Genomic DNA, 24,203 nt, shown 5'->3' with positions numbered 1-24,203 from the left:
CTACATTACGTCTTGCTATATGAAAATATGTCGGAAAATGTAAAATGAATTGCTGATATTAATCTCCTAATCACGTGTTAAAACAGAAGTAATATTAATTATAAACTACGATAAAAATCGGATACTATTCAATAATCAAATATTACAAGTTTAGGTATGTTCGCCCTGATGTCGGATCCTGGGTCTTAGAGCTAACGCAGCTCCTGACTCGCTTTTCATCAGTACTATAAATTATTACTAATTGTCCCTTTGATATAATTAATAACCAAAGACAAGTTTAGGGTATAATCTTTGAGCAATAAAATTGAGGCCAGCCTCTCCATGTTGTCTGGTAAGTTGTCAGTGACTTGATAAACGGGTAGGCTGCGACCTCTCTGATATGCACTCAGGATCTAATAATATATTGAAACTAAATGAGATATAAAGTAACATATTGTATGATTCATTTTTATATAGTACAGGATGTGTTTAAAGACTAGGGCAATAAACGTTTAAAGGCCTACTGTCTAATTATATCAGTGTACATGTGCTATTTAAGGTGACATGTTTCAAAGGCTTTATCTACGTAAATATCAGATTCACAGTATGTACCGTAGTGGTGGGTGGATTCACCACTAAGTTAACACAACACAACACAGTAGCAAACAAATAAGTCAATGAAATATACAGTACGAACACTAAACACGATTGTGAGCAATACTCCATATAGGTCGTGAAGCATCAATGGAAGCTGGATGACTACATGAGACTATCGGGAGGTTTACTTGTACAATTACAAATTTTACCTACCTACTTAGAGTGTGAGATACAGTTACAAATCAAATTCCAAATCCAAAAGTACATTTTATAGTAAAACAAATTACTTTTATTCCGTATTGCATAAAATTAGGTGTTCTGCCTTGAACCCTGAAAAACTAAATACAAATGGTCGAGTTTCTATGTTCCTTATATCAACATGTATCGCACAGCTAGACAGACAGACTGCTGTGTGACACCAAGGTGTACAAAGTTTCAATTCTCCTTTGTATTGAGATTTATTGGACAGAAGGACGGGCGGACGGACTACAATACGATTTCAATAAGGCCCTTTCGGTTCCAACAATGCTCATGATAAAACAGCTTACATATATTTAATATGACAATAAACATAGTAAGCAATTACATCCTTAAAGCTAGTAGAAAATGGCTAAATGATACTCCACTGCAGTCACATTGGTGAAGAAGAAATATCTGAGTAGTACTTGCGCTAGACGAGTCAGTTGTGAAGTACCATATTATGTATAATATTTATTAGAAAATATAGAATAGAGAAGTGTTTCTTGGAAGACTGGGCTGTATTTGGTTTGCAACAACATTACGATATCACATACAAACGTTGTACACCTCGAGAGATCACATTTCAAAACGATGAAAAGCAGTGATTCTGTAGCACTAGTAGGACTGATCTCTTTTATAGCTTTCCACTTTAGCGGTGTTAAATAAAATGTATCAAAATCATTCGAGAACCAAGGAATTAATAGTATTTAAAGGTTCTTTAAAAAAATATAATTCCAATTTTTATTTACAATATTATTGATTTTCTGTAAACAAAATTTTATTAGATAGTTTTTATTTATTCAGTAAATTTTAAAATTAACTCATGGTGTTTTTTTTTACTAAAACAACATTCTTTTTAAAAAACTTCATCTAGAGGAGTAAATTACCTCTGGAGATATGCTTAAAAATTTGTTAGGTGGGAGGAAGATCGACAATGTGAGAGAGCGTCACTCAGTTCACATGTTTTCCAACAGTTTCGAATCGGTGAATTTTTTCCAAGTTTCATATTTGTTTGGCACATTCGCATCTTAACGCCAACAGAACAAACAAGAGAACATATTTCACAAGAGAAGATGGTGGCAATCTTTCGTACCAACAGTTGTGTGTTTTTACAGAGACACACTCTGGCATTTAATCTTTAATAGCCTTTGGGAATCCGTACAGACTTAGGAAGTTTTGTTATTGTTGGCCTTCATGTTCGAGCTTTACATGTTTACATGTCTAGTTTACATGTTAGGAAGAATCCGTTTTAAGAAATGTCGATAATGTCTAGAAGCTTGCCCTACGTGATCTTTAATCTTACTTATTTGTGTACTCATTTGTACTCATGTTGGGTTACGTAACTTCGAATGGCTAAATTAGGCGTAAAAGAGCATAGCAAAGCTATCAAATAAGACATTACATAGAACAATTGTTATTGTCACCACCAAATGTAGATTGGCACCAGTGTTTAAAAATATATGTAATATGAGTAAGTTAGAGAACCACCACATTGGTGGATAAAAAAAGTTTGTGAAATGACTAAAATATGTGGTAAATTACTGGTGTTTATTTTATACATCTATGATCTACTAATTTATTTATTAATGAATCCAAATTAAAATTACTTTACTTACTGTATCATTTAATAGCAGTATTTAAGCTCATCAGATTCACACTAATGATTTGGCTGTCTAATTACTAATAACGCGAAAGAGAATATTGTAACAAGAAAAAGGGTTTTTGACTGAAACAGCAATTTCAGAATAGCATTAAACACTTTTATGTCCAAAATACTTACGGAACTGTGTTTTCTCATATTTAGGATAAGCAATATTGCAGCCTGAAACATAATCCAAGTTAATAAACAGAACATAAGAAGTATAGTATTTGATAATAAAAAATTTATGTTACAGTAATGAAAAACATAAATGTATGTGAAAATTGAAATTAAGTTAAATGAGATCATGTTTTATTTTATAAAACCCCATATAAATAAGATTTATATACAAAAAAAACCATTACAGTTTTGGTTTTGCCTTATTTAACATGAGAAACTCTTATCACTTGTATGTTTTGAAATTCTATATTAAATCCAGGCAGGAACGCTCTATTATTGGTTCTTGTAAATGTAAATATCTAGTACAGCACTTACAACACTGTCTAGTTGCATTAGATAATATAGTTACAATGCAATATGAGGTACGACTGTACCACTACGAGAATAATATTATAAATGTAAAAGCGCTTTTTTCGTTTGTTTTGTTTTCACACGTAAACTACTCAAACGATTGTACCGAAACTTTACATTGACATTCCTATGGTTCCTGGGTTGAATATAGGCATATTCATATTTTGAAAATTTCACCAGACTACGCCCCACTGGACTTTAAATTAACGAAAAATGCCATTTTGTTCTCTACAGTGTAATATCAATTGAAGGAGCCTGTAAATTGTAAAAAACTGTCCTGCGTAAAATGTTTTACTATTTTCTATTTGTTTACATTTATAGTAATTTGCCTTAAAAGTATACTTTTTAATAAGTATTAGTAATTTATAAGGCCTAATCTGCCTTAGAAATGCCATAAACCTAAGATCACAATTTTACTCGGTACTAATTCAAGCTCTTAGATTTATAATATGCCAAACAATTTACTATACATTTAAATACTAATATACAACCCGTCTTATTTGAACAGACGTAGGCTTCTCTTATTTGTGATATAATTATCTTGTTCGGGAAACAAAACATACAATGAACGAAGTAAATTACCAAGACAATTATTGTTATTAACTTTTGCCATTAACATTGTCATTAACTTTTTGACATATTTTATTGACCGTGCCAACAATTGGTTGTCAACATTGGTGTCGGAAATATAATATACTGTAACCAGTAGTGATCATAATGGTGTAACGACTACTAAATTGCGTACAAAGGAGTAGGTAGCAGTACAGATATAAAATACAAATTAGTCTAACCTTTACTATAAATTTTGGGACCGTTATGAAACCTATTTAAGTAGTCTGAAAACCGACAAAATTTACGTATTTAATTAGATATTCCAGGTTGACCAGGAAGAAGACGACGCTTTTGAAGTAAATTAAAGTATGAAGTATAAGTGATATAAGTAAATAAGTGAGTCATATTAGTTCTATTGCCCTACAGGTAATAAGACAAACTGATAAATTGCTGCAATCAAAACCAAAGGCTTATTTGCTTACCATCAATATTCAGACAACATCTACAGCCATACACGCAATACAAAATTTACGTCAGTAATATTATGTTTTTACTTATCCAGCAGAAGAATATTGCAGTTAAAACGAGAGAGGCTCAGGCGTGATGTCATGGTCACAGATCCGAAGAATAGCGAAAGTAAACACTGCTAAACTTCGTCGGTATCTACTTGAAGAAAACAATCTAGTTGAAACATTTGATGAAACTATTATGTTTTAAAACGTTTTAATGGTAACAAATTATAATTATTGTCATTTATCTAATAGACCAAAACCAGTTGGTAAAATCCATACTGTAAATATCACTATTTTATAATTGCATCTAATTTATATCAAATAATGCTCCACTAATTACAAGGATTTTATCAATTTTATGCCATAGAAAATGCTACCTTTATCGAGTGTGTAAAAAGGCATAATAAATACGATTATCAGTTTTAGCAATAGTAGAATTCGGTGTGTATTATAAAATATTTATATTATATTACGTGTACTATATTTTAATAATTATATAAAAAAATCTATGTTAAGGTATGAAATGAATGATAACACTAATAAAAATATTACCAGAAAAGGGCAGTACAAATTACATCTAAAATTAATGCATATATATATAAAAAATAAATAATAACAAACATCTCCTTATATATTTTTGACATCCTGTATAACATTCGTGGCATGTATATGCACCTAGTTTATAATTTTCAATATCTATGCTATCGGTATAACTTGTTTTGAATTAAAAGAGAACGAGGCTCTAACCCGAGCCTTTACATTAATAATACTTCTACATTATAATAAACCATCCACTTTGTTCAATTTCCTTTATCTACGACCTAACACTACATTTAATCATTTACTATATTTACATATTTCCTAAAAAGCTTAGGTAAATTGACTACTTTAACGAACCAAAATTGAAGGGTAATATTCATTAGGGTAACATTATTTTTCAAATCGGGTGATTTTCAGTTGAGTTAGGAGGGGTAAGTGACCAATGGTGGGTGAGCGAACCGCAAGAATGAGAGTTCGGGCTGGCCAGCACATCGCCTCAGTCAACCCGTTATGTGGAGAGATATTATATTCTTGTCTAGTGCGTAAACTTTAGTTTTGCTTATAACTAACTCAAATAGCCCTGTTTTCATTTTGGTTCAAGAGTCTATAATGTTATTGCTTTTTAGTATGCCTTCATTTTATTCCGCTTTAAGGTTGGGACACACATAACCGCACCGCGCCCGACACGTGAGTCGGCCGATTGTTGGCCGTCACACGGTGAAACAATTGCTGCGCAGTATTTAACCTGCAAGTTCAGACACGTCCGCACCGACACCAGACCGTCGTGGCCGCACCGTGGCCGCACCGTCACCGATAGTTCAGGTTTGAATTTTGACGGGCACGGTGCGGTCTGAGAGATCTCTTTTGAGCGGCATCAGCCATGGATGTGGAGAAACTTATTGAAGAAATAAGGAAGTTTCCTGTAGTTTATGACCAGTCGAATGACAAATATCGGAATACAGAATACAAGGAGAAAGTGTGGAAGAAAATTGCTGACAATTTGGAGCTTGGAGAGGGTAATTATAAATTTAAAAAGAGTTGGTCACATTTGCGTTCTTCTTTGTAAAAATATTTCAGCAAACGTTTTATTTAATTGAATTATTTAGTATACTAACCCTACATCGTGCGCTGACATTTTGTACGTTTTTATTATTTTAACTGCAATATACTTAAAATTAAAATAATTAATTTACAATATAGTTTTCAAGTACGGAAAATAAACATGTACTCTAGTACTGCTATACAATTGTACTCTTTGTCTCCGCAATAAATACTTGACTATTGACTATATTATATATTTTACTAATATTTACTATGTTTTACCCATTATTATAAAACTATCTGCAACATGGCAAACTATGGCCTCACACTAAACGTTCTTGTGTTAAAGTAATACAAAATATACTGTTTGTAGTGTATTTTATTGAAATTCAAAATCAAATTTATTGATAAAAGTATTGGAAATATTTTTTAGAGTAAACTGGTCATATTTTCTTATTGTGCTAATAAAATACATCAGTTGGTATTTTATATTGTTCTAATAATAAGTAATTATAAAACTATGTTGTATATTAAGTAATTTTAAATAACTAAATTAGAATTATGTAATGTATTGGATTTATTTGGTAAAATTTATCCCGGTATTTCGCATGGGCAAATTTACAATGTTTCTATGAAATTTTGTACGTTTTATTATTTTAACTGCATTAAAGGTCAAATAAAAATAATTTATTTACAATAAAGTTTCTTAGTACGAAAATAGTAGCGAGTATACATTTTAATTCGCCGCTTTTCATTAACACCGTTGGATTATACAGTTAGAGTTGGGATAAAAACTTGAAATTTTCACAATTTTGTAGTCAATACTATGGCAATGACGATGTAGTAGATAAATATTTTAAAAGTTTATTACAAGTGCTATAAAATAAATATTAATTAATTAAAACCAAATTGAGCTTTGGCGATGAACATGAAATAATGAGTCGGCTGCTACTTTTTTTATTTATTGGTCAGGCGAGTTTCGTCTGCGAGAAAGTTTGAGATAATAAACCAAATTTTACCGTAGTATTTTTTATAAATTTTTGGAGTAAACAGTTTGTCGAGAAACGAGGTATAAAGCAGATACAAATTTCATGCGGCGCAAACACGTGCCCGCTGCTTCGCCTCCATACGCTGCAATAGGTTAAATGTTTAAATGCTCAACCTCTTTTATACTCAAATCTATAAACATTAGTAACTTATTATGGGAATATATCTAAATTTGATTAAATCAACTAATCGTTGTAGTGGGTTTCAAAAACAAGAAGTACATAATAAAATGAAATATGATATGTATTTAAAGCAATAGCCTCTAAATTAAACCTTTTACAATACGGAATAACTTGAATGTCTAACTTAAATAGTAAGTTAACTTTTTATGTAATGTTACAGTTTACAATGTTACTGTTTATTTGGTGTTACAGTATATATCAATGAATGATTTCTAACATTCTATACAGGTTACAGTATAGTTTTTACAGTATCTTTATGGTATTTAGTTTATATTCCTTACTTACAAGGAAATAAAATGTACACCCATTCCATCGAAGTATATTTTAGTTGATCATTCTTAAAAAAACTTCCAATAATACACATTATATAATCCACCACGTATATATATATATATATATATATATATATATATATATATATATATATATATGAGTTATTACTTGTATGATATCTTTTTATTTGTGAAAATAACTGAAGAACAAGACTGACAGAATATGAAGTCTACTACCCAAGGAATATCACAGCTTTCGTTAAATGATTACGAACTCTCTGTTTATGTAATTTTTCGTTATACAATTTCGAAAAATGGTGAGCCTGACTTTAAAATATTTTTTTAAAATTCATAAATTGCACAAATATTATCCGTCACTCCGAAATACAAAAGACATACGCTCTATTTACAAGCAGTGAGATCGTTACGCTCGGACAGCGTACGGACAAGTGTGGCCTCGCGGTAACCGAGCCGAGCCCGCACCGAAACTCGGCCGACTCACGTGTCGGGCGCGGTGCGGTTATGTGTGTCCCAACCTTTAGTCAGGTTTCAGTGAGGGACGTAGTGTATCCTGTCTTAGTCTGTAAGGGCCTCAGTGCATTCTGATTTAACTTAGGCCTCAACGTTACATATTTTCTTTTATTTTATGAAGCACTTTAAAACTAATTTTGTTCTGTATTATTCCAGGAGGGCCGTGGGTTATGCCGTTTTAGTAACTCCAATAAAGCCCAGGATCTCTGGGTTAGTTTAAATGTTAGAAAGGATTCATAATCAAATTTTTTATCTGTTTTAGATTTGCTCCGTAAGGGTCCAGTGGAGTCTTTGTGACTGAAAAACCTTCTATTTAGGTTTTTGAATTGCTCCTGAAGGGCATCAAAGGGTTGTGGGGACCAGCAAAACCATAATTTTTATTCGGTGCTTGATATATTAAATGTTACAATCATTCTATCGGTAATTATCTTTGTGAAGAGACTTATGAAATGAAGTAAAATGCACCCCACGCTTTTTACTCTGAATTAATTTATTCTGTTAATAACTTAAATTTTATTATAATTTTATTTTGAGGTGATTGACTATGAATAATTGTTTTGCCTTCTACTACCATAAGATAAACTCGTTGTAATTAAAAATTATTTTATATTTTTTAGTTTGGTTAGCTATAAAAGCGTGTTTTCATTTAGTTTTTTTTCCTATTATTTATTTTTCATTTTTTAGTTCGATGTATCAATTATTTTCTTGTGGAAATGTGGTATTTCTTACGATTCATTCCGCAGTCTCATAATTTCATTTAAAGCTTTACTATTGCATGGGGTATTTCCTGTTAACTTAGAGCAATAAAGTTCTTCAATCTGAATACCGTCTAAACTCTTACACGACTAAATGATATATAGGCTTGTCCAGCAGCAAACAATCGCGAGCCTAGATAAAGGATGTCGGGTCGAACAGGTTTTTGCCCACTTGGTGCGTTTCTGTCATCGGTGCCCCATTAAAGGTTCTGTCCTATTAATAGCTACCAACGGGGAAATTGCAACCTGCATCGCCTCAATATGACTCCTCGAGCTTGAATCCCTGGGGACTCGAAGCTTCGCAGTTCTCTTTAGATTAATTATTGTCGTAAAATTCGAAGGCTGGCATCTAAGCTACCAAGGAAACTGTGGCTGTTTGAAACACCTTTGCCGGACTTGAGGATTAGGCATGTGAAGTATTTAATAAACGTAATGTTGGCTAGTATATATCATTTGTCATTCTTACTGAGCTTACCCTATTACTTATTTGAGATATACTATTATAAAATGTTACAAACACCCTTAACTAAGTTGAATTTTTCGTATCGTAAATCAATTTATATCTTTATCATATAATTACTATATTCTGATATGTATATATAATTTCAATAAACATTGAATCGCAAAAAGTACTTGCTCCGCCGGGACTCGAACCCGGATCTTTTACTTGCCGGGTGAATTGTGCTACCATTACACCACAGAGCCCTCACTTTTTCCGATTCAATTATTTAAATAGTATAAATGTTAATAGCCTTATTAATTTCAATAACCATTGAATCGCATAAAGTACTTGCTCCGCCGGGAATTGAACCCGGATCTCTCACTTGTCGGGTGAATGTGCTACCATTACACCACAGAGCCCTCACTTTTTCCGATTCAATTATTTTGTATTTGGCCGTATCTGTCACATATGCGTTTAAATAAGCAAACTAACATATGATCGGAAGACCTAATATCTGTCAAATGACTTTTATTTACATTAAATAGTATAAATGTCAATAGCCTTATTAATTTCAATAAATATTGAATCGCAAAAAGTACTTGCTCCGCCGGGACTCGAACCTGTGTAATCTTTTAATACCATATCATTATTATCAATCGATATTTCAAGTGTCTGAGCTATCTCAGATGAGTATATTGAAAGATGTAACCTGGTTGTACAACAGGTGAAGATAATTAATTATTGGTAAATATTGGAAGTTTAAAATGTATAGTTTGTGGTTTATTTTTAGTCATTACTTCACGATTGGACCTTTATTTAAGTAATAATATTTTTTATTATTTGTAATACAAACTGAAACCATCATAAACTTGCCTATTGGGTCAGGGTATCATTTTAGATAATCTGTAATAAGCAAATCAAATTTACCGTAAACTGTAAATTTATTATTAAAAAAAATGTTAATTCCATTTACAATGTTTATATTTTTCCAAGTCGGCTCTAATATATTTAAACCTGAGTGTGTACCTTAATTTTACCTATATTATTACTACTAATGAAAATATAAAAAAAAGATTCTACAATGTACAATGGCTCGCCGTCACGCACAGGGCCTCGGCCCATGTGACGGTATTTTCATAATAATAATCATGTAATTGTAATCATTGCATATTTGAAAATAAAGAGTAATTTGATTTGATTTGATTTAATGTACAAACAGCTATTGTATTACAGTTTCTAACAGTGTTACAGTTCTTATGTTCCGCTTGCCTGTTCGAAGAAGTCTAGACAGTCAGGGTATTAGAGTCCGCAGTTAATCATGGTTACAAATTATTACTGTAAAACTCCCTACAGTCAAACGGCTAATAACGTTAGGGGTCTAGGGTCCGTGTGTAATATCAGTGATACAGATCATAACAGAAGACGTGACTTTAGAAAACAGACGAGACAATTTGGCGACTAGAGTCCCTTGGTAACCATTATTGCAAACTAATGTAAGCGTTCCTATTAGACGTAGGGTAGACATCCTGTGTATTTCAGTCAGTAGATTATCAGTGTTCTAAATCATTACAGTAAACAAGCCTATAGAAAATAGGATAGAGATTCAGGAAACTAGAGTCAATATTTTATCAAAGTAGCAATTAATGAACCTATAGAATGCAGATATTTCCATCTATACATTTGAGGTTGAAGATTTAGGGAATACCATTAAAGTGAACACAGTTTAGAACTCTTTTTGTCAGTTTAATCGGTGAATTAAAAGCACTTATTAATAGCATTATCGTAACTAAAATCTACGAACTCCAATTCATACAACGGTTCAGATGTTCATTTATATGTTATTAAAAATAGTTTTATTAAATTTTGGCTCCTCAAAATGTATTAACCATATTGCAAAGATGTGTCTGATATGCGCATATTCACCTCGCTTTCACATTATCTATCCTTGCAAATCCTATAGTAAAAAATCTCAGAATTCCTATGGGATCATTCCAATTACCAGATAAGGAGTCAAAACGTACATTAGTTTTCGATTTTACATAATTTCGCCATATATGAAACTAAAAATCTGATACCCAGAACTCATTTCTGGATGGAGAAATCCACTAAAATTAGCCTGGTAACTCTCCAAGCCAGTCCTTAAGAATAGTCATATCTTTATACCTATACAATCGTACAAATACAAATCGTACAGTAAACGCGGCTAGAGAGAAAACAAACAAATTCGGGGACTAGAGGCAGTGCATGAGAGTTAGTAGGTTCTAGTATTACAAATCATGACATGTGCCTAAAGAATATAGATCGGACAATCCACAAATGTTATGTTGAATGTGTAAGGTACAATGTTGAAGTGAACACAACTGAGCGCTTTGTGCATATTGTCAATCGCTTACTTCAGTACAATACACGTAACTAGTAATAACACGTAATTTAATGGTCTAGAGCTATTCACATTCCTTATTTAGTTCAGATTTGACTATCTATAGATTGTGGAAGTGCAATAATTTTTCAAAAATTGCCACTATTCTTTGATAAAAGAAATCAGCAATACTACGTTTCGAGATATGCGATCTGTTCTGTTCTTTAGGTGCACTAATAAGCTGGCCTAATACAAAACTGCACGATAAAATATACCGATCATACCAGAGTATTGAGACACTCATAAGCCAGGGATTACAACAACCATGTTGTGTGTCAACTCTATGCACACTATTTATAAAACATCACTTAATAAAAAAACCCTACTTATTCAAAATTAACCTAAGATTGCAGGTTAAAATAGCTGTACATAACACAACCAACCTTTAGTAAAAGTGAACGTACTGGAGATAATTATGGATATTCAACAAGACATTTTGTTGTTACCATATATGTTAGTATTCGTAGCATATATTAAGATAAAAATAAAAAAATCATGCCACAGAGTAAGTCCTATTGCACCAAGTATCCATCACAATAAATACTTCTTTCAGCACTATAAAAATAGCATCTACTGCGTACTATATACTACACATAAAGAAATCAAATACACGTATATATAATTTTGACTTATCATTTTAAAGAATCTTCCCGTCAAACCAACACAGCTGTCACGCAGGTCCGATGACCGATAGTTAGCGCCACAGCTTACAGCTTGTAGTGACGTAAAGCGGGCTATTGTCTTCAACAGATTACCCTCGGGAAGCTATTGCATCGTACAAAACATTTTATTGAATAATTTTAAATATAATAATACTGTTTTTCATAGCAACAAGTTACTTTAATTGTTCAGAAACATATGTAAATTTTCATGATAAAATTGTAATCATTTCACGCGTTGCTGAAGGGTGTGTAAGTACTCCCTTCGTCAAAGTTTCTAGTATCGCTACTGAAGAGCCAGGACCAGCTGCCAGTGTTTCAGCCTGTTGGAGGGAAGTTCACCTCAGGTAAGCCAACCACGGGGGGCACCTAGGAGGAAGTGACCAGATTTGAGCGCCTGAATGTCATTCGGGTCACTCGAGAAATGAGTGAAAGGACGAGAATATAGGATCGCCTCTATTTGAAGAGTTAGAGTCATAAATGAGGAAGAGTCAAACGTGTAGATATCGCACGGACAGACAGGCAGACAGAAATTAAACTATTCTTGCTCCACGGTTGATAGATACCACATAGCCAATAATTTGATGTTTACCAAAAGAAAGATTTTGTAATAATTTTAGATGGTCAGAATAGTACAATACGTGAAAAACTAGGTAAGTAGAATGTGCGTATTTATAAGTACAATGAATTTAAATAACAAGCTCTAGCTGAATGTAAAAAATCTGAATTGTAATTGACCATAGGTATTTTATCTAATACATTTGATAAAATAGTTAAGTTTCTTTAAAACGGTTAAAACATTTAATTGAATTTAAAGGCTGTAAAATATTAATTATACAGTGCTTGATAAGAAGTGCAATACAATAAATCACGACCGTTACAAATTAAAAACATTTAATTCATTGTAAATACTATTTAAACATTTTGATAAGACCAATCTTAATGAACAAATCTGTAAATATTTTCTACATAAGGTACTCCAAACTGTTGGGCTTCCTTGACATTGTGTCATAGGACTTTTAACAATAGTTTACGGAAAACAAAGAAATGAACACTGAAATCAGTCAACGGTCCTTTCTTTCCAGGTCTCCAGTCTGGACAACAACAGACTTCTATTACTTAATACAACATAAACGTACAATTTGGTAGGTTATATGATCTTTACAAGGGGTTTCTCCTTACACCAGAAGTAGATAGATAGTATTTAGGATTTCCACTAGGCCGTAATAGGCTTTTCAACCCTACGCGTATTTATGTAATTTCTTCATCGTGACAACAAGCTAAAACCATATATGTTACTGGAAATATTGTAGACTGAGAGTAGATTACAAAGCCAGAGGTAGACACTTTTAGACCGAAGTGTATTTAAAAGATCTACATACGTATAAAGCTTTTATATTGGAGTAGTAAGGCAAACTAAACTTTGGCACCATAACTGAACCATTTAAACGGCCACAAGTATCCACATTATAAAAGAAGTATGCCTCTCAGTACTATAGATGTAGACATATTCTGAACTATAAGGCACACACTGCACTATGGTACCATAAGTATCCTAGACCGGAAGTATATGACAAGGGCCAGTTTTTTGACTATAGCTATAACTAAAGAACACAGCCGAAAAAGTAACAAAAGAAGCTTTAATAGAAAAATTAAAATTTTTTACTGGGAATTATAATAACTTATAAATACTTTCAACACATGCGTATCACTATTGTGCTTATTTTATCTAGGTATCATTGTTTATTTTTATTTTATTTAATCTTAATATAATATAAATGAATAAAAAGTTCCGTTTCTGTAATTTTTCTAAATGTTTCAACTTTGTAGGCGCACATTACAGGATAGAAACAAACCAATGCCAATTTTTAAATCAGCAAATAACTATATAAAAATCAGTTAAAATAATTAAAACAACAACGGAAGTTTTTTCAGACCTGTGTTATATATGAATATGAGGTGTATTAAGCTTATGTCATATACCTTATTTAATATGAATTTGCGAGGAAAGAGATTGATAACTGCTGGTTAAATAAATGTGTGTGTGTGTGTGTGTGTGTGTGTGTTATTTTTCTGGAGAGGCTGGCCTCTATTTGAGAGTCATTATTCCGTTGTACTCGATAATTTTATTGCTCAAATATTAGTCCCTAAACTTGTTTTTGGTTATCAAACATACCAAAAGGACAATGAATAAAAATTTACAGCACTGATGAAAAGCGACAGTCAGGAGCTGCGTTAGCTCTAAGACCCGGGATACGACATCAGTAAGGACACTCCTAAACTTGTAATATTTGATTATTGAATAATATCCGATTTCTATCACAGTTTGTAATTAACATTACTTCTGTTTTAACACGTGATTAGGAGATTGATATCAGCAATTCATTTTACATTTTCCTACATATCTGTATATCGCAAAACGTAATGTAGGGATCCAAAAAGATCTGGAATTGTTAAATCAAGTATTTCATCATGTTAAACCTTAGAAATATAGATATAAAAAGCATATTACATATATTTAGTTGTAACGTAGTCTTTATTATATTTATTTAAAACGATACGATTTATGCTAGTGGAAACTGGTATAATAACAAGACGCCTTTTGTATTCCAGGGAAAGAATAAGTGATTTGTGACGTCTACCATTACATAAACGTCCGTTCCATCTCAAAAAAGTAATATACGAGTATAATATATGAGAACTTAATTCAAAAATCTCTTTAAGAATTATAATTTTGGCAACAAGTTTTTCGCAGCATCATAGATTAGGAAATATTTAATACCCATTAGAAATAAAGTTAGTATACGTGTGATTTATGCCTATACATTTATATCATTGCGATTACGAATCTTTAAAAAGGTATTTTAAATTCGATTGTAAACAGATAAAGATGTTATTTTATGATGAAAAACACAAATATAAATGCAGTACACCAATGTTATTAGAACAGTAGCTTGTAAGATTACTTTTGAAATAAATAATAACGTTTTATAATGATACATATTACAAGAAACTTACAGACAATCTTTTTAAAGTACTAGTAAAGTACTTAGTGTTCAAAGTCAACAATAAAAACAGTGTAGTTAAAAAATGACAGAATATAGAATTTAATATAATTATTATAGCTGAATTCGAATATTTATGAAAGAAAACCCTGAACTACAAAAATAATACAGGATTATTACAGAAGCCAAGAGCCAATTTGCTTAGTATAATCACACAAGCCGCCTCTGGGATTTTTCTTAAAAACTAATTAATCGATAGTCATACTAATTTGGTACAGGTTGAGATGAGGAGGGTCAAAAATATGAAATAATAATTTTTCCTCAAGTCGAACTAAAATATTTTATGTTGATCTTTACCCTATGCAAAATAAAAAATGTTCTTCTTTAAGCACGTTTAAATTAGTCTTTTAATGAATTCACTTTATTTCAACCATCCTATCCGTCCAGCTTAAATTTTCCAAAAAAGTATATTCATAATATGTTTTGATGCAAACCTGCTCATTTCCACAACATATTTATACGGAACTGCTTATTTCCACAGATAATTTGTAAAACGTTTTCAAAACATAAACCAACATTTTTTGTACTTTATTTATGGCCCAAGCATAAGTAATTGATGTTTTATGTTCACATTCCATTTTATTATTTAAATATGCCTGGAAAATGTAAAATTTTGGTGTAAATATTTATACTATCTCTCTTCATGGAAATGTACGGAAATTGATTGTCTTAAGATTATTCTATTTATCAACTAATAATGACTATATCTCGTTTACCATGAAAACACAATTTGCAAAACTAATACATTTAACGAATTTTTCAGTACATTGGCATCGTAATAATTATTTCTTCAAATTAATAAGGAAAAAGCCAGCTGCGTTCGTGTTGTCTTCTTCCGACCTGTGACCCTGACACCACGATTGACACTGCCGTTTTGGCTGCAATATTCTTCAACTAGATAATTCAAAACATCAAATGTTTATTGAATACAACCCACGTAGATATTTTTTGCATGTATGGGTGTATACATTATCTGAATATTGATGTTAAACAATTAAGGCTTGAGTAAGATTTTACGAGTAGCAAGTCGTGAATTTATATTATTATCTGTAGGACAGTAGAAGTACTACAACATACACCTTTACTGTATAACTATACTTAATTACTGCAATGACTCCGGCCACTACACTACATATTCTTCAGTTATTATCACTACCGCTGATGCAGTTGATTAAACAGTTTAATTAGTTTAAAACATAACTAATCACTATTGACACATTTCAATAAAGTTATACACGCGGTCGTTTTACATTATTCTCAATTCAAAACTCACATGTATTTCCTCAGTAGTAATTAATTTTGACTTTATCAAAAGTGTGTATAGTAACATAAACACACAAATGAAAATAAAAACGTTGCCAGTTTAAAAATCTAGTATTACACGTATTTAGATGACAAATTGGCGCTATAATATTTTGTTGACAGAACTAGTCTTAAAAGTTTGTCTCCTGTGATACATTGGGAAGAATTCCTTCACTTTTAAATTGTTTAAGGTAGGATAATTCCAATAGTTCAAATACACAACCTGGTTCTTGAAATTTTATACTAAATTTTATCTTAGGATAACATTAATTTTAATTTTTGAGAGTCATGGTGAAGGTCAAAATCGGTGGGTCAAAAAGAGACTCAGTTCAACGTATGCTACCATGCAAGCTAGAAAACGAAAAAGAAATGATGTAAGTTCTTTATTCTTATATTACTAAAATAGCAACTGAGATTCAAATATGTTTTAATTTTATTTATTTTCTTGTCTACTTGCACTACATTAATTATGAACTAATACATAATCTAAAAACCCAAAAATTTTATTTAGTATTTTATACTGTAAATTTCACTACGTCACAATGAGAATTTACAAATCTAGATAATTTTCTTGTCGTCCATATTTTCTTCGGTAGGTAGCAGCACACGTGACGTAAACCAAAATATCCCAAATATCCAACTTAATAAGGGAGGGGAGTATTGCATGGTAAAAGGGTGACGACCTGCCCAAGGACTGGCCCTAGTATCATGTAATACTCTAACCTGGGTGCGTATAACAGTATCATTGCAGCCGTAACTGTTGGTTCTAGAAGCAGTGGCAAATGCATGGAAACTGGTTTAAGCACAGGCAGTCCCAATCCCTGCCCAGGTTGGATTTTTTAAAGGAACATTTTAATAGATCTCATAGACATTTCCTGCGTGAAATAATTTCCGGGAGAGTGTTTTGAATTTTTACCATTAATGAAGTCTTACGAGATATACATGCTAAAATTGAATAAACATTGTTATAACAAAATCAAAATGGCCGAGCAAACATGTTGCTTGGCGTAACGATTGTTCAATTGTTTATTATTTTTTACTGATTAGGAACAAATAAATTATTAAACTATATAAAAATTAGTTACAATTAGTACGAAAAAGGAGAGATTTTGTAAAGAAATCCAAACTTGGACAGGCTAACAAATTGCAAGGTTGGCCTATACCTTTTTGTTTATTGAAAACTATTTATTGTGTTGGGTTAAGTTCTATTTTTCTGTAAAAACTAGAAAATTCGCAATACTATTTATTTTATGAAATTCCGGCACACAAATGTCATTTCTCTGGCTTTCAACATTTATTTTTTAAAGTCAAATTTCTGTTATAAGAGTATAATAATACTACTGTATTTATACAAATTGTTTTCATTTTTTACAACATGAGAAAAGCACTATATGAAGCGTTGTTCTTGGAAAAGAAATCATGAAGAACTGCTCGTTTTGGTCCTTATTTGATTTTAAATTTTCAAGTGTTAGGGAAACATTGTTCAGAAAATAAGAAACTATTATTCAAGAATATCCTCTTGGAAATGTTAATTGTTAAATTTTATAAGAAGTAGAGTATAAGCCAAAACTTTTATAAAAGATATATCAAATTGCTATGTTTGAAATAATCTATATTTAACTAAGAAAGGAAAAATATCATTATTGCAGATTTGATTGTTAAATGTGTGGAAACGCGTTATAAATAAACTTATTAAAACGCAATAAATATGTTTTTTTACAATTTTCTTAGCGTAATGACAGAGGTTGGTGTAAAACCAATAAAATTTTAATGCCAGTCAATACATATAATATTATCAATGTTTTATGCAAAAGCATTTATATAAAAAAAGTTTTAATAAGTAAAATAAAAAATTAAATGTACTTAATATTTTTACAAAAATACAAAAGAAATCAATTGTTCCCTTTTTAATTTTTTCTTCAATGCAAATGAATATATAAAACAGTGTGTGATTTTGTATCGAAACACAGAGAGGACACAGTAGTTAATTATATTCTGTTGCCAACAAAATCTAAGCCAACTGAAACACAAACACACATCTGCTTAATTAAACTCTTAATTAGGTATGCGAAATAAATGTCATCAGTTCATTTACGAATGTATGTAGCATTTCTCCTCTAATTATTAAAAAACAGTTTTAAGCTAGGAAGAAATTTAAATTTATTTGTATACCATTTTCAATTTGCATAAAAGAAACCAAGTGAATATAAATACATTATTATTGTCAATATTACAATTGCAGTATATTAATTGTTCTAAACCAAAAATAAAACTCAATTTGTTTTTCGAATTTTATTTGCACATATAAAAACTGGTTCAGTCTCTAACTTCAGGAACCCAAACACTTGCTCTTTAAACGTAAAGTCAATTTATTGTGAAATTTATTCTTATTATTAAGCTATTTAAAAGTTACATGCTTGTTACGCGTACTTTTTATTCAGTAGGAATTCACATGCAAATCTGTGGGTAACTGCTAGTAAATATATATATATATAAACTTTTATTAAGCTATTTAAAAAGGATTAGTTATGTCGTAACTGTTAAATTCAAATATGAGGGTAACTGTTACTAAATATGTATATTTTCGATTAAGTGAAATATAATGCAGCCAGTTTCGTGTTTTCTATTCTAAAATGCAGTTAAGAATTTTATCATTATATAATAAAACGTTAATAATAACTCTTCAACGTTTTAATAATAAGAAAAAGTTATTTCATTTAAAACTTAAAGATATTTTAAAAGTTAAAGAAAGACGAAAGCGAATGACAGATAATAATTTATAAAAAAACTCAATACATTAGCGTAATGCATTACTTATTTGACTATGTAAATGAAATACTCAACAACAATCACGTAAATTATATTTACGTGTTGGTCAATAATAGAGGTCAATTTATTAAATGTCTTCAAATAAACTCTGATTTATTCTATTTTAATTATTCAGATTGAACTAAAGAAACGCCCTAGTCTGCCATTCTTTATGAACCTTGTTATCTAAAGTACGTCAGTGTCTAAGTTCCCTACACCATGGAATATCTTCCAAAGGACATACACTGGTTATGCCAAACATTTGGGGGTTTACCATTGAAAAGTACTCCAGAGACTAAAAGTATCAAACAACTAACATTTTCCCTGACAGGATTCTTATGGTGTTTAACTTTAGTCCTGATACAAGAAGTACTCTCATCCTTTATCCTTTACTTTACCATCACGGAAAGAAATTTTGACCTTAACAGAAATAAAACAATTAAGTTCACAGTAACTCTGGACGTGGTGTCTCTGCAAATAGTGGCGGCTGTCACTTTCTTAAGTTGCACCTGTAAGTATCCAATGTTTGTCGGGGTCTTTAACACCTTGGAGCAATTGAACTGTGATCTTCAGTGCAAGAGAGAAGAGGTCCGGGCCCGAGGAAAGTCAATCTTGCTGTTGACTGTCACAACTTTGTTGTTCATTATCAGCTTTGCATACATCGCAATGAATGATGTAAAAGTGTTTTTGTTAATCAGCTATGTGAGCATGCTATTGTTGGACTGGACCCAACTTACCGTTATCCTTCATTTCACACATGTGGCTCAAAATATTGCAATGGGTTTTAGAATGGTTAGTGTCAAGATGAAAGAGGAGATTTCCTGTAACATAATTGAACGAACAGGGATGAACCGTGGTCAATCTAATGTTGAAATTGCTCATGGAACACGTAAGTAAACCAGATAATTTTTTTACATTTAAATAATTTAGTTATTATTCACGAAACCGAAAAAGAGAAAAGGGTCATAAGATAAACATGTTGCAATACTTGGATTTTATAGGTCGTTATTTTGACACCTTAAGTTCATATTCTTGCTGGATTTTACGTAGCAAATACAATTCGGGATAGCCATATTCCGAACTAAACCTCGTTAAAGTCAAAATATATTCCGAACCTTGTAATTTTAAGGTATATTAAGCTTAGTAGAGTAAATAATACAAAACAGTGTCACGCCTAAAAATCACGCACTTTGGTGCATGGATATTTGACTATTTAACGATTATCGCGGCTTACGACGTAATTATTAAATAAAAAAGCACCAAAATATTCCCTTACGAAACTCTAAATTGAAATATTAAACAGGAAATTTTGTATTTGCAATTAATGTGACATGTTCCATCATCAATTTATTATACCTTTCCACTTGTTTTTCAAGATTCAATTAGCAACTTAATTAAGTGAGTTAAAAGCTTGAACTAAACTGGGAGAAAATCAGTAAATAAAATAAAAGTTTAAATCCAGAGAAAATTTAGAGGCTTGTTTGGATTAATTCCGACACCCGGACGTGGTTTTTCCTCCTCTGAAACAAGCAGCAGTACAGTTAATACATCGCTTCCTCCATCGGGGTTCCCTTGCAGTCGACTCGATGTCCTTGAACGAATGAGCAAGAATTAAATCATCTTGTAGTAGTCACTTAGAAACTAAGCTCTAAGTTAAGCTTCTACAGCAATTTTATTTAAAAATAATGTTATATTGTTATACCGCGCTAAATGATTGCATAGGAGTCAAATATGACAGCCTTCTCTTCAGTGCCAGAAACTATATGAATGTGTTATTTTTATTTGATAGCAGATATCACTAATTTATTCATCTACAGGTATTAGTCCAATGATTTACGATTAAGTTTCTTGATTACTCAAAGTGCATCGTTACAGTTGACGTTTTATGGTTTTAGGCACTACACTGTCCAAGATAGAGAAACTGAAGTCTCTGATGAACACTTACTGGGTGTTGTGTGACGCCGTACACCAGGCTAATGACTTCTACTGCGATCAGCTGATGGCCGTTATGTTCTCCTTATTCGTCCACGTCACTATCAAGGCCTACTTCTTCTTCTTGTTCCTCAGAGCTGGTGAGGTGTTCGCTATGATTTCAGAGGCAGCCTGGGTCCTGGTTTACATCTGCTATGCGGTTCTACTAGTAAAATCAGGCACAGACGTTACTAAATCGGTAATTACTACCTTTATAAAATAGTAATTTCTCAATATATTACTAAGTATGGTATACGTTAACGTTATTGAGTAACAAACTAATTGTTTGTCCCGTAATACTTTTACCGTGGAACATAGAGAAATGCAAATAGCACGTCTAATTAGCCACGTAATTTGTTTTATCCAGAGGAAAACTGGCCAAGAATGTGAGTTAAAGTCACGAAGTAGAGGTTAAGTTTTCATGATAATCTCTTGTTAGAAAATTTCCAAAGAAGAGATTACGATAATCAGTAAAACCGTTACGAGGTGGATTATGTATGTCACGAGAATCTCTTCTTATGTAATGTAAAATCATTGACTTTGTTTCAGGCTGATGAAATGAGGCTGGTGATTTGTCAGTTGGTAAACAAAGATCTGAACCCAAGCTTAAGGAAACAGGTGAAAAGCTCTATATATCTCTTATCAAGATGTTTTAAACGATGTTAACAAGCTATAGTAATTTCTAGAATTTTCTCCCGAATCCATAAAAGCTTTGGAGATGAGGTCAATGAGTGGAGGTTCAAAATATATTTTTAGTCCCATTTAGTGTGTACAGTTTTATATTTAGATAAATGCTACCAATTCATTTTCTTACAGGACTATGCGAAATTATTTTTTCAATTAATCTGTATTCTATTTTAAAATTAAATTTATTTATTTCTCCATTATAATCTTAGTTGAAGTTATGACGACCACAAACGCGTTTAATTAATCATATACCTAATTAGTGCATGGTAAAATTGATTTTATTTCCATTTACATACATCTAAAGCTAAGTAATATCTAGCCTCGTAGTTCAGGGATTAGTTAGAAGAAGGAGGAATATTACAATATTATTTGCTAAAGCAATACATGAATTATACACAGCAGCAGTAACGCATACATGTGCACGTTCAATGTTATCTAGTATGCTACACCACGTCTAGCGTAACAGGCGTAGTTGAGGTAGCATGGAAACATCCAAGTCTATAGTATAGTGTGTAATGACAATATAGAATTTTAATTAAAATGTTTTGGTTGAATATGTTTTTATTTTGTTTTGTATGATTTGAAAATTGTTTAAATGATTGGGAATAAAGGAATTTTCTAATTAATATTTATAAGAGGAACATATTTTTATTAACTTATCTAACACTAGTGATGTGATTTGCATTTCCAGCTGGAAGTGTTTCTGCTGCAGTTACTTCATCACAATACAAAATTTTCCGCTCGCGGGTTTTTCCAGATCCACAACGAGACTCTCACATCGGTAATTCGTTTTACCTCTTTTAAAATAGTAGCTGATTCTTTATAGTGTTACTTCATATACTTGCTGTACAGCTTATGTATATTTAATATACAATTTATTAATAATTAATGAATCACTGAGGTAATTGAAATCAATACACTTATAGTACCAAAACACCTATTCAATCGCAACTAATGAAGAAGAAGAAATAACAAAAAAAACCGGGCAACACCACTTCGTTTGAAAGCCAGACGTGTGCTCGTTACACACACGGTGTTGTACATAGTTAAGTAAAACATTGCTAGGTAAAAACTAAATTTGGATTATCACGCTTGAATGTAAAGGTACAACGTTATGCAACAAATTTATACTTAATTTTTAAATTATAATATTTTTCTTTTATCCAACTAATAATTTTATCATACGAATAATCTTGTTTATAATTTTACGGGACAGAATCTTAAACAACTTTAATAAGAAACTGTTCCTAAATGTGAAGAGGTTACCAAGTCACAGAATTTCATATCACGAATCACTTAACAGTGATCACTAAACAGATTCATTAAATCCAAAACTGTTCTCTTTAGATATTGAAAACAAACATATACAGTGAAACCCGTGTGTCCATCCACAAACTATGACATCTTACTCTACCTAATGGCAGAAATGGTTATAACTTCAAATATAGGATAGAGACATTCGACGGATTTCTCGTTCTTACCGGATTTCCTACTCAAGCTCTTACTGAGGTATTAACTGTAATTGATTATATAAATATTCTATGTTACACCATTGGGTAGTAATAGTAATTGGGAAAGGTTCAAGCTTCACTGAGATCAGTTACAGACCATTTCGCTGATGGAATGAGAACGGGGGGGGGTCATCGTAGACCTCTATCTCGTTATAAATCTGTTGACATGACATAACGGAGAAAATTGATAATTTTTATGAAAGATTTAAGCTTAACTGAGATCAATTAAATGCCATATTCTCCTATGGGTAAAAAAAAAGTTATCATCGTACATCTTTACCTGGTTAGGTAAATGTGTCATGAAATACACGAAAGAGTTAATAGTTAATGAGAGAGATACAACTGTCACTGAGGAATTACATTCATATTTTCATTGGTTCTGATGATTGACTTTTTCCCCAAATTACGGTATTTGTTCTGTCTGTACAGATGGCTGGAGCGGTAACAACTTACCTGGTGATACTGATCCAGTTCCAGACCGAGCGACAAACTACCTAGAATAGAGAAACGGTTTTTGGTATTAAGCTTTGTAAAATATGTTACACAGAGTCACTTAGGCTATATTACATATTCTACTATCAAGAAGTTTTAATTTCTTTCTCAAGAATTTTACTTGTAGATCTACACAACATTCAGCATAGCGAACTGCATATTACTACTATAACTAGTACACCAAAATTATAAAATTGTAATTAAATATATATTAATATTTTATTGTAAGTTTGACATGAAGGTATTGTCAGTAACTGGAATATCTATATAAATAAATGTATGTATTTATTAGAAAGCAATGTGTGTGGTGCTTTTTGCTATACGTCTTACAATGTTGATACTAACCGTATAATTTGTGACGATTTGAGTTGCTCTGTGGTATAATTTAGATATGGACACTTAATCAGCTGTTGCTTTATACTTCAGTTT

General features: G+C 31.7%; 1 protein-coding gene and 1 non-coding gene across 2 annotated transcripts; one reads left to right on the top strand and one right to left on the bottom strand.

Annotated features, from left to right (window-relative positions):
• The first annotated feature begins 5,470 nt into the window (after nt 1-5,470).
• On the top strand, nt 5,471-23,780 carry LOC124370348 (putative gustatory receptor 28b). The gene is made up of 5 exons (XM_046828639.1): nt 5,471-5,606; nt 21,009-21,283; nt 21,634-21,702; nt 22,463-22,552; nt 23,712-23,780. The coding sequence occupies exons 1-5, from the start codon at nt 5,471-5,473 to the stop codon at nt 23,778-23,780; spliced, it is 639 nt and encodes a 212-aa protein (XP_046684595.1).
• Nucleotides 9,209-9,279, bottom strand: Trnav-gac. The gene has a single exon. It is a non-coding gene; the product is annotated as a tRNA-Val (tRNA).
• Nucleotides 23,781-24,203: the final 423 nt, after the last annotated feature.

The sequence above is a fragment of the Homalodisca vitripennis genome, unplaced genomic scaffold, assembly GCF_021130785.1.
Source record: "Homalodisca vitripennis isolate AUS2020 unplaced genomic scaffold, UT_GWSS_2.1 ScUCBcl_105;HRSCAF=1159, whole genome shotgun sequence".
Classification (NCBI taxonomy): domain Eukaryota; kingdom Metazoa; phylum Arthropoda; class Insecta; order Hemiptera; family Cicadellidae; genus Homalodisca; species Homalodisca vitripennis.
The sequence above is the reverse complement of the archived record's forward strand: the minus strand, read 5'-3'. Positions and strand labels throughout refer to the sequence as shown.

Excerpts from the sequence above, each read along its gene's own strand:
- LOC124370348 (XM_046828639.1), top strand. The coding sequence starts at position 5,471 with ATGGATGTGGAGAAACTTATTGAAGAAATAAGGAAGTTTCCTGTAGTT. Across the intron at positions 21,284-21,633 it reads GCACAGACGTTACTAAATCG|GCTGATGAAATGAGGCTGGT; the intron begins GTAATTACTACC and ends ACTTTGTTTCAG. Across the intron at positions 22,553-23,711 it reads ACAACGAGACTCTCACATCG|ATGGCTGGAGCGGTAACAAC; the intron begins GTAATTCGTTTT and ends CTGTCTGTACAG.